General features: G+C 30.8%; 1 protein-coding gene across 1 annotated transcript in view; it reads left to right on the top strand.

Moving 5' to 3' along the window:
- The window catches only part of LOC118189452 (heparan sulfate glucosamine 3-O-sulfotransferase 3A1-like), a 218,616-nt gene extending 208,106 nt beyond the window's left edge, over window positions 1–10,510 (top strand). The window contains exon 5 of the mRNA XM_085827327.1: window positions 9,116–10,510. Within this exon, the coding sequence (XP_085683453.1) occupies window positions 9,116–9,361 (246 nt within the window). The 3' untranslated portion in view covers window positions 9,362–10,510. The remainder of the gene's footprint in view (window positions 1–9,115) is intronic.
- Window positions 10,511–12,081: the final 1,571 nt, after the last annotated feature.

Here is a 12,081-nt window from a genome sequence, read left to right as displayed (position 1 = left end):
TTATTGCCTAAGATCTAGTTGATGTTTCCAGATCTGGTCCAAGTTTAAAAAAAAAAAAAAAAAAAAAAAAAAAAAGAAGAAGAAAATTTTTATAGACGTTCATATTCATTAATTTTGTTGCATGACGTGTAATAGAGTTCTGTTTGATTTTTATTTGGTTTCATTGTCAGCTATTGCATGCTTTTTTTTTTTTTAAATAGCTGATGCTTTACAAAATCTTCCATACTATATTAAACATTAAACAGGGTATACTATGATAGATTTGAAAATTTTTATTGTTTCTTCAGAAACTCAACAATCGCCTCAATGACTACTGTATTTTTTATCTTGTCTTATTGTATAAATGCAGTCTGTTGATTTGAAATATAATAATTTAACAGTCAGTGTGTAAAGAAAATTCATTCTTTAGTTTTATCACGAGCAACGTTTTTCAAAATAATCTTATAATTAAAACAGGTTTTCTGAAATGTGTTTATTTCTTTAGTGATGTATAAGTCAATGCTACTTACCTTGTATAATATTACATTACTGTCTATTTTGACTGGTACCAGTAGGCTAGCAGATAAGATAGCTGAACACTGGATGTTTGATTCAGGTACAAATACTGGTGAATGGGATAGCTGATTTTCCTTATGTATTATGTGAATACAAGTCAATTTCTCCTAGAAATACCTTCTCAAAGGCATCCTTTTACCTAAGGTACATAGCTCTTACTGTACGTTACCTTGTTTTGTGTAACTTAGCATAGCCGTCAAAACCTTAATAATTTTAATACAAAATGACAAAAAAAATTTTTTTGCTACCATATTACCATAACAAATTTCTCAGGATGCACCAAACTGTGTCAACCATGTGTATGTGCATATAACAATTCTTCAGTTTTTAATAAGCAGCATCACCATTTTTGTATGTTTTTTTTTTTTTTTTTTTTTTTTTTTTTTTTTTTTTTTTTTTGTTTTGTGTGTGTGTGTGTGTGTGCATTTGTCCAAGTTACAATGATTTTTATAACTCATTTTTATTTTTATAACAAATCATTTATAAACAAATCATACTTTTTTAAATGTGAAATTAATTTTAAAATATGCACTTGTGGAATTTGTCTGCAATGGATGAAATAGTGGTATGAATAAAATTCTGAAAAATAAAGCTGTATCAAATTATAAAGTTACAGAAGAATGGAATTTGCTATGTTAGTTGAATTTAAATTACTCGGAATCTTTCTCTCTTCGCTGTTGCTATACCACCAAAAGAAAGCCAATTATGAACAGCATCCTGCAAACAAAAACTTGCTTGTAACAAGGTTTATTGATTTATTGGTACAGACTTTAATGGCATATTTGTTACCAAATGAATCTAAAGCAAACCAGTATGAAGGGTAGTTTTACAGGTTAACTTGTTTTCAAATTAGCAACTCTGTAAAAGGGATCATCCAGCTGTACTGACACTGCGTGTTCTTTCTCATAGCTTGTTATTTGGTTGTAACAGGCAGTTAAGATAAAAACACTTGTAACACTGCTTAATTTTTATGTATGGTAGCCCAGTTACATGACTACAACATTTTTCCACTACTTTTTTTACACTGTAATCTTGGTTTAGAAACTTATTTACCAAGATTTTGGGACGTTGTAAAGGAATATCATATGGAACAACTACAGTCAAATGTATTGTTTCAGAAGAGAGTATATACTCTTATTGAACCTTTTCCTGCACTTATTGTTTGATTTGATATTTCCTGTATAGTGGAATGACCATCATGAAAACATAGCGTCCTGTAGCTCTTTCTATATAATTCCATTCAGATATTCACACTTTTATTTTTGTAAGTTAATGCAGAAGACAATACATATTTACATCTATTTCTGATACTTTCAATTTTAAGAAATAATCATGGAGTCTATACTGTTACATAGAAGATGCTAAAAAAATACTTAACAGGGAGTTTAACATTATTCATGCAAGAAAGGAGCTGAGGTTCATTGCAGTTTTAACAATATGTTAAAACTCATACAAGCATTTGTTTCTTTTATTATAGATGTAAATCAATGACCAGTTCCTAAAGTATTAAAAGATAAAAGTCAAGGAAAAAATTCTCAGTTCATAGTGCCAAAGTATTTTGTTAATATTGATAAAATTCAATTAAAAAATGATTACTCATGTTATTATGTAGAATTGATGCTAAAATTCTATATTAGAAACAAGTATCGATTAATTGTGTTAGGTAGAATTAATAAACAGTTGGGTGGAAATTTATTAAATGCATAAAACATAACAAAAGCCAGGGCTGTATTTGTTCTTCCATTTAAAAAATTGTGGCTTTTCTATCCAACTGTCTTCAAATCTGTAAATTCAGAAAAAACTCTAAAATTGTAATTTTTTAGAGAGAAGCATTTCCATCCTAAAAAAAATAAATGTTAAAAAAGAATTGAAATACAAAATTTGTGCATTTTATGCAGAAAGTGAAAAGAAAATCATTATTTCATTATAATGTTAATCATAAAAACAGATCTGCTTAATATTATTTTTTGTAACAAAAGCAATAGAATAAAAATATTTCTTTATTTTAAGTATGTCTAGTGATATTAAAAATAGTTTTAAATTTTGATTTTGACTTGAAGATGCCCCAGAGGAGTTGCACGATATCTAAAATTTCTCTGAAACTTAGTTTGAAAACCTTCAAACTACTTGAAAACTTCAAATTATGTGAAAAAAGAAATGTAGATGTAAACAGCAGTGATTAAAAAGTTTTAATGACCAAAATATTTTCATTCCATCAGATTTATTTGTTTATTTTGAAGAAGACACTGTAGAGACATTAGGATTTTTTTGGAAGCGGAGAGACGTGAAAAACGAGCAATGCCCTCCCCGCGACTAGAACCATGGGCCTCTCGAATATGTGTCGAGGCATGCTACGAAGGCAGGAGAAATACCTTATAAAATAATCCGATAATGAGATAACAAGTAGAAGATAAGAATTTTTTTCTTCTGGAAAATTTAAAAAAAAAAATTTCATATTACATATATACAAGCCTATACCATAAATTATAAGATATATAAAATTCTTGGATTATCTAACGGGGGAAAAATAATAAATGTAAATATTAATATATAAGAAGTAATAAATGTAAATATTTCAATAAATGAATAGATTAAAAAATGGCCTTAAACAACCTCATGTTTAAATTACTTAGAGAAATTAATGCCAACAAAAACATTATTATTGAAACAAATGCAGATAAACACAAATTGCCTAATGTATTTAATTTGAATATCTGTTTTGAAACGAAAGGTGTAAACAGCCTTAATGTGCTTAATAACTCAGATTTGTAATGCATATATTTTTATTTCCAATGGTAGACAAAAGTATATATATATATATATATATATATATGTACACACTATCAAATACACATACACAAAAGTTATATCACACACTAAATAACAAAGAGAATAAGGAAGCCTATTTAGTGCTTGAACATACTATTTAGTGCCTTCCAGTAACAGCCACAGAGATCCTGTACAAAAAAAAGCTATGCATTTCGCAGTTGGTGGAGGTTGTATCTTGGGCCTTTATTACAAAGGATGATCACAGAATTTTCAAATAGAAAGGTTTCACTAAATAATAATCGGGTAAAAGATAAGTTATTATGATGGAATTAACCTTTGGGTATCGGAAATGGACATGTAGTTGAAGAACGAAAGGCTTGCTTTAAATTACAGAGATTTCTAATACATTAATTTAATATATTTTAAAAAAAATATTTTAATAATATAATACTTTTCTAATATATTTATTTTATTATCTAAAATTATTTTCTAACTAACAGAAAGGTACGGCGTAAGTTTCAGTGATCAATTGTCAGAAAGGCTTCTTCTGAATGGTTTAATAATAATAATACAAGGAAATAAGCTTATTTTACACATGCCTTATGGCATAAGAAAAGGAACTTCTGAAGTATATTAAAAACTAAAAAGATTTACATATACCATAGAAATGATTTTAAACTCTAAACAAAATTACTGGTTATCGTTTCGGAAACAAAATTCAATACTTGCCCATAGTAAGATTAACTTGTGAAAGATTTTTTGCCAAACTACAAATCATTGTGTAAGGAAGAAAATTTCCAAAAGCCATTTTGAAATTTTTAATAATACGACTAATAATCATAAGATACTACTTTTTGATCCATAACATGGGTTGTTTGAACTAACTAAGAAAAAACTTTAAATTGCATCAATATTATAACGAGCTAATAAATTTTAAATCACAAAATACAGTGAACCATATGTAAGACAGCCAGACACAGCTGCTATAAAAATATTTCTACGGAAGTGGTTGTCTTAGGGAGGGGATAATTGATGCCAATGTTGTTAAATTACCACTTTTGTCGTCCTGGTACAGTTTTCTGTCTACACATTTTGAATCTGAAATAATGCATTCAGCACGGCATGCACACTGGGTGTAAGGAAAGAGAAGCAACAGAAAGAAACTGGGGAGTATGGTTAAATGATAAAAACCAAATCATTAATACCACTATTGACAGAAAGAGACCAAAATGCAAATAAGAAGCAAATTTCCTTAAAAGCTAACAATGAAGAAGGATTAAAATTAGAATAAATGGTTAAAAACCATGGGATTTTTATTGATATAAAACATCAAATGCCAAATGAAGTGGTGTCTCCCCCCCCCCCCCAGTATAATTTTTCGATGTGGAGAAATGGAAAACATGATTTTTTTTTTAACTAGCAAATGTAGGCAATGCAGAATTTATTAATTTCTTTTCTTTGAACATAATTTTGTGTTGTTCAGTACAAAATTTAGGTCACGCATCTCTGCTGTTTGCGGGAAACTTAAAAAAGAACTCTGTGAACATAATTAAAAAAAAAAAAAAAAAAAAAAAATACGGGTCACTAAAATAAATAAAAATTCAGATTCTTTTCTTGTGTTCTAACATATGTAATTATTACTTCAGTAGATTCTAATATTTATTTTATAATCATGCATTATTACTACTTAGGCAACAATACAGACATATATAAATTTTCACTATTTTTTACTGTCATTACATGCACAATTGCTGTTTTTTATGAACAAGAGAATTGAACAAAGCATATCAATCCTTTTGTATCAGCAATATGAGTAAGTTTCTGTTTATTAAGACTTTTAAAGTTCTCAAGATGAATTAATTCGAATAATGGAAATAATTGACTGTAGCATAGAGATTTATTCATATTGCGTCCACTCTCGTATACAGCAAGAAAAAAAAAAAATTAAATATGAAGAGCGGTCCTTATCAATTCCGCAAGATTTTCCATATACAATCTTACCACAATTCCACATAAAACGTAAACAAAGTATCGAAGCTTCGTAATCGATTACAAAGCGGAAAGCTATCAGCTATTCGTCATCGATAGGGAAAGGAAAGTCTGGGCCATCCGAAAAAGCGGCGACCTTTTCCTTTGGGGATTTGTAAAGGACAACGTTTACAGGAGGAGAATGTCGAACATGGATGACCTACAAGCCAGAATTACAACCGCAATAACCTCTGTGGATGCCGACATGCTTGCCGGTACCTGGCGTGAAATTAAATATCGACTTGATATTCTCCGTGCGACGAAGGGGGAACACGTGGAAGTTCATTGACAAGGGTCATGAAACGTTTTGAGTCTATCTAACCATTTATATTATTAATTTTAATCTATCTTTATTATTTGAGTTATTAAACATCAAAATGGGTCCGGGACTTTATAAACACCCTGTATTTCTTTACTACAACACACTCTTTCTTTTTGACTTCTGAATTGACTTCAAATCATACGTCTGCACAGTTTCACTTCATTGAGATGCGAACAGGGTTTTTTCATTGGCTTGCGTAGTTGTCCAGATCTAAATTTTCTAAAGCATTTCGTGAATGGCGTACAGAAAAATTGGTTACCAACTACATAGGAAATTTATTGAAATATGATTGGTAACGAATTTTTCTGCATAGTATCGGTGGAATTTATTGAACTTGTTTTCATGCATTATTTGATAGAATTACAAACAAGCATGAAAATATTTTCTACGTGTAACGTGCAGCCAGCATATCGTTCTACAATTGTCCAGCTAACTATCGTAAACATTTTACGGAGAACGCCGCGTAATGTGATCACGGCTAATGTTATTATTCGGATATTGTTATCGAATTGTCGAACACCGCCGTTTGCTTATGAAAACATGGGAAAAATATATCTTATTGGGATCAGAAATTCGGTTAATATTATGAAAAATGTTGTTGAGTAATTTTACTGACTGAAATAAAGTCGCCAAATAAGGTCTAAATACTGTATTAAAAAATCGCCAAATAAGGGGTTATGTCGCGAACCTACTTGTTTTCGATTTCAGTAAACCATTTAAAATTAGCAAAAGGCAACTTTAATCGGGTTTAGATTTTTAATAATCCTGTCGATTTTGATGGTGATCAGACACAGGTCCCTTTCTTTCAGGAACAAAAATGTTTCTGCAGATTTTTTCTCCTGCTCCTTAAAAACAAAAAACAAAAACAAAAACAAAAAACTTCGAAAGCACTTCAGCCAAACTTAAGTGTGCTTTTCGCTTATTTTTAAGTTTCACATTTGCATGTTCTCTTACAGCAAATGCGATTATCAAGATCAAGGGTATATATAGCATTAGTCAAATGATTTCCAGAAATGTATATGAATGATAAATTTCATAAATGAACTATTCCGTTAAAGACATCGTGGCTAATCTTTGGAATATGCTAACAGGTAGTTTGGCGACATTTTGGTAAGACGATAAAGGTTACTAGCTAGGACTTTAGCAGTGTACATGGATAAAGTCAAGAGTGTGCGCAATGCCATTTTTGTGCAATTCTGGGATATTTTTTTTTTTTTTAAGTGAAAATAGGTTGACGTGTACATGGATACCGTGTATGTGCAATTCTTAAAAACGCGGCAAGCAGAGGGCGATTCTGCACTTTCTCCCAATTTCCCACCTAATCTTCGTCATGATTAAGCACTTTTGTTCCATAAAAGTTCTAGCATAAGCGTAATTCGACTAGAAGATTGTTGGGAATAAATGTTGATTAACCCGGCGGAAGGCGCACAAAGAAAAATTACTAGAACGGGAGCGTGGGGTATCACATACCCCATTATTTAAAATACAATAAAAATAGTATTATTTAGTTTTAAAACTTTTTTTTTTTTTTTTTTTTTGTTCTCGTGTATTATAAATAAGTGAATAATAATTGGGTTTCAAAAAATTAATTTCCGAAATAATCTTAGAGTTAAAATTAAGATAAATGAAAATAATAAACATCATGCCTCTAAGTTTCATTGCATCACTAATACACCATGCTTTTTTTATTTTTCACACTTTGAACGAAATACATTCATGTGTTCTTGGCACAGAATGTTTTCACATTTTAAACATTGCATTCACGTTCTTCTGTCCTTGGCGCGAGGGCAAAAAATTTAACACATCTTTCATACTTAGTTGTTTCTAATTTCATGTATTCGTTTTAATTCTTCATCGAAACTTCTGCTTTTGTTTTGCATGCAGTACGTCAATTTCTTGGAAAAGTATTAATCTCTGATCTTTGTTCAATACCTTTTTCATTAATTGTAATGCTAAGTCCTTCAAAAACAGACTTCTGTTTCTCGTTGGTGGATTAGCAGTTGAATGTAATATAATTCAAGCATTTATTACAGCAACATTCAGTGCAGGAAAGAAAATTACCATTGGCCACCTTCTCGTTATTCTGGCAATTGAATAATTAGCTGATATTTCATCCCCCATATCCACTACTCCTTTAGTCATATTATTAAAACATATAATTCCTAACGTTTTATTTTCTCCAATAATATCATCTATAGTATGATCGTTATATAATGTTATAATGATCGTTATATAAAGCATAAGAACAGTTTTTCCTTTTTTAGAACATCAGGAATTAATGTTTTATCTTTTTCGAAACCAAAACAATGTAGAAAATATTCTTAGTTTCATCTTCAGTTTCCGAAATGCAATCTTCATCGCTTTCAAATATTTCTAATAAATCTCGCATGCGTAGCATCTTCAGTTCATAGGGACTCATTCTTTTTACCATAATGCAGTTAGAAATTTTTCAGAATTTAATGTCAAGTACTTTAAAATCACTTGCGAGTAGAAATATTTACTGTTACACTCTAGAAATAAATTTCTGAACTAAATATTCAGTCAGAAAAACACTTACGCGGACAGGCGCGTGGGATGTGTCATACCCCAATTCCAACAAAATACCGATAAATCTTTTTCTGAAACACACAGGCAAAGAAAAAGCGGCTCTGAAAGTCAAATACAACTAGAAACTCAGCTACTGAAAGCAGCACAGAATTTCAGTTTCACAAGTTAGGAATATTCCACTTTTATGTAGGGTTGGAGTATGATACACCCCACGCGCCTTCCCGCGGGTTTAAAAAAAAAAAAAAAAAAAAAAAAAAAAAAAAGCCTTTTCTTCGTGAAAACAAAATGGCGTCCAAAAACAAACTAGCAGGTTGCTGTAGCAGGGTTGGTCGCCAGAGTTTCGCCAAAAATCGCCAAGTTACCATAATTCAAAGATTAACCGACATCGTAAACGGATTTTTGCATTTTCAATAAAAAAATTGTGAAAATGCTAATTTATATCTTCTTTGTCATATTTATATTAAATTAGTTAAATTCCACCTTTTTTAAACAATACTTTTTTCATCGCATAATGTTATCAAAAAAGCAGATCAAACATGATCACACCTTTAAAAGGGGAGGGGGTATTTTCTTCCCCCTTTATGCATGCCTTCGGGGTGTAACGGTTAGCACGCTCGGTGAGTATTCGAGAGGTCCAGGTTCGAGTCCGAGATCATTGCGCAATTTTCACGTCTCCAGCATAAAAAAAAATGTATTGAGTCTACAAAGTATGTTTCAGTTTTATTTACTCCACTTAACTTTTTGTGGAGTTAGCTGGAGCCAGATAGAGAAGTAATAATCTCACAAGTTCTTAAATATTAAAACAGGTTGAATATATTATACTGTATTCTTGAGTAAACTGAGATATTAAAATATTGCCATGTAATCTCATTTTTTCCTCTTTTCTGCTTCCAGGCTGTGCAGAAATTTTTGGGTATTCGCCCCTTTATAGGGGCACAACATTTCTTCTTCAACCAGAGCAAAGGATTCCCCTGTTTGAGGAAATCTCCCCATAGCGAAGTCCCTAGATGTTTGGGGAAGACTAAAGGACGTTCTCATCCCCAGGTGGCGCCAGCTGCGCTTCAGAGACTGAGGGACTTCTTCCGACCTTTCAACCAGAAATTTTACCGGATGGTAGGACGGGATTTTGGTTGGCAATGAAACAATTTTAAATAGAAATCTCTTGAATAAAGAGACGGATGTAATTATAAATGAAAAGATAAAGTTCCTTACTGAATGCCTAAAGTTCGATAGGTATTTTATAGACGTTGTTATTTTATCTTTTTTTTAGATATAATGAATAAAATGCATAAAGTAAAGAAATTGTAGAATTATTTTTGATGGGTGAGGTATTGATGAAAAAATTTGAAATTAGCACTTCTTTTTTAATATGTTATCAACTGAGTATAACTTGTTCCTAGACTGAATTCATTTATAAAGGCTGTTTAAAATAGATAAAACAGAGGAATTACCGAACTGATTTTCATTTTACAGAGAGGGAGAGTACTTATCATCCAACAAAATTTTACTCGTTCCATGCACTAGTCCAATTCAAAGACATCTGAAGTCCAGTACTATGGTTCATGTCCAATATAGTCTGGAAAAGACAATATACACTGTGTCTTCTATTGTTAGTTTCTTTTTCCCATCTTTAGTGGTTATTTATAAGCACAGTACAGATTTTTTGTGTTCCATTTAATTAAAAATTAAAGCATTTCTATAAAAGTGTAAAACTATTTGCCATCTCATCCTGAAATGGTAACGAATCCTAGACATGATCACTGAGCCTAACAAAAGTTAAGAATTCCTAAGAATTAATATTTGGTGAGTAATAAAAAACTCTCAACAATGGACTTCCTTAGATGCAAACCTTTCTTGAATTTCAGTGGATTTATTAGAGCTTATTACGTCTTCCAGGATCATTAAAGTTGCTTAATTTTAGCAACAGCAAAGAGATAAGGACTTGAATACTTTCATATCGGTAGGAAATTATATATACGTTCATGTTTATGCAAAAACTATTTTGTAAAAGGTAAATATTAAGTATTTTGTACCTACCATTTTTTGCCAAATGTGTGCCTTGTAATTAAAAGGTAGTAAATTTTGTAACATAAATCATTCACGTGCCTTTTAATAAATGTGTTATGTCATAGTTACTTAGGTTAACAATGGCTTAGGCTTTTGTGAAACTGAATAAAAATTTTGGCATTTTTTCATGTCTGCTGTCACATAGTTCTGTCATTCTACCTTATTTGTATATTTTGTTTGTATTTTGTAATAAATGATGAAAGCAAAGACTGCTTTAATAAATTGTGGTGTTGTTTATTTGAGAAAATATTTTATTTTATTTTATGGCTAATGCTAAAAACACATGGAAACAATACAAATATGTATTTTCTGTCACAAATTTACCAGTTTCACTTTTCATTGTTTACATGAAGTACTATTTAATGAATTTCAAAAGTTCAGATGCAGAAGTTAGATAAAATGGCAATTCCATTTCTCTGTAATTTTATAAAGGTTAGTTATACAGTATAAATGGTTTTATAATCATATAGGTATTTAAAATTCAAAATCGTATGAAACATATATGAAGGATTGTGGCCTATCTTATAGTGTTCATTGGGATGATTACACGTGGTTGGTGTGTCATTCCAACGGTATTTACCAAAGTTCAACATTTATTACGATGATACAGTATACTATTATGCACATATTCATGATATATATTCAAGAGTGGCGCTACAAGATTTTCGCCTTTTTGGCGCTGCAAGATATGCTTCTGAACACGGTGAGTTACAAGGATTAAGGGGACTCATACACCTTAAAACCCAATAAGATGTTCGAATAGGTGACTGTTGCAAGAATTGGGATAACTTATTTATTTTAAAAGTAATTACTACCAACTTTTCACAGCTGACTACATAATATAGCTGCTTTCTGAAATAGTGATCAGAAAGTTTGTGTTGCCACAAATATGTTTATAATTTAATCCGCTTTGTGACAACATTTTTCGTCATGTTTCCAACTTGCGCGCACAGTTTAAAACATTCTGTTTCATAATTTAATTCTATATTTAATATATAGCTTTTATAATATTTGGAAACTACTGTGAACCTAAAATTCTAAAAAATTCATGTTACATTTTTATTTTATTTGGAGTTGAGTTTATAAAATGTAATTTATTAAAAAAATTGTAAAGTTTTCGTCCATAAAATTTTTCAGTATTAAAATATTCATCAGATTGTTGGTTCAGTTAGAAAATAGTGCTCATATAAAGAATTCCATCCAATTTCAAGTATGTACCATTAGCCATTTTTAAAATATCATGCGCGCAAGGTGGAAACATGGCAAAATATTTTGTCACAAAGAGGATTAAATTACAAAACTATTTGTGGCAACACAAACTTTCCGGTTACTAGTTTCCAAAGCAGCTATGTTATGTAGTCAGCTGTAAAAGGTTGGAAGTAATTGCTTTTAAAATAAATAAAATATCCCAATTCTTGCAACAGTCACATATTCGAAGATCATGAGGGGTTTAAGGTGTACGAGTCCCCTTAACTGAACCTTTTTTGGCGCGATGATAGCGCCATCTATCTATTAAAGGCAGAATTATATATATATATATATAATATATATTAATGAATATTAATATTGAATTAAAGATAATTCTGCCATTTCCCTGGAATGGAACAGGGAAATTGAGAACTGGATAAAATTAATATTGGGACTTTTTAATAAAAAATTTGTTAGCTATAAGTCTCAATGCCTGTTCGACGAAACATGTTCTGGAATTTAGTAGAGTTTGAATGTCACCATGCATTTCCCTTGAAAAGTCCATGATGATATTCGAATTAGGCTAATTATTCTATTTACCGCTG

Source organism: Stegodyphus dumicola, chromosome 11 (genome assembly GCF_044657685.1).
Source record: "Stegodyphus dumicola isolate Sdum_Otavi_A_Nest chromosome 11, ASM4465768v1".
NCBI classification, from domain to species: domain Eukaryota; kingdom Metazoa; phylum Arthropoda; class Arachnida; order Araneae; family Eresidae; genus Stegodyphus; species Stegodyphus dumicola.
Note: the sequence above shows the minus strand (reverse complement) of the source record. Positions and strands in the feature narration are given on the sequence as shown.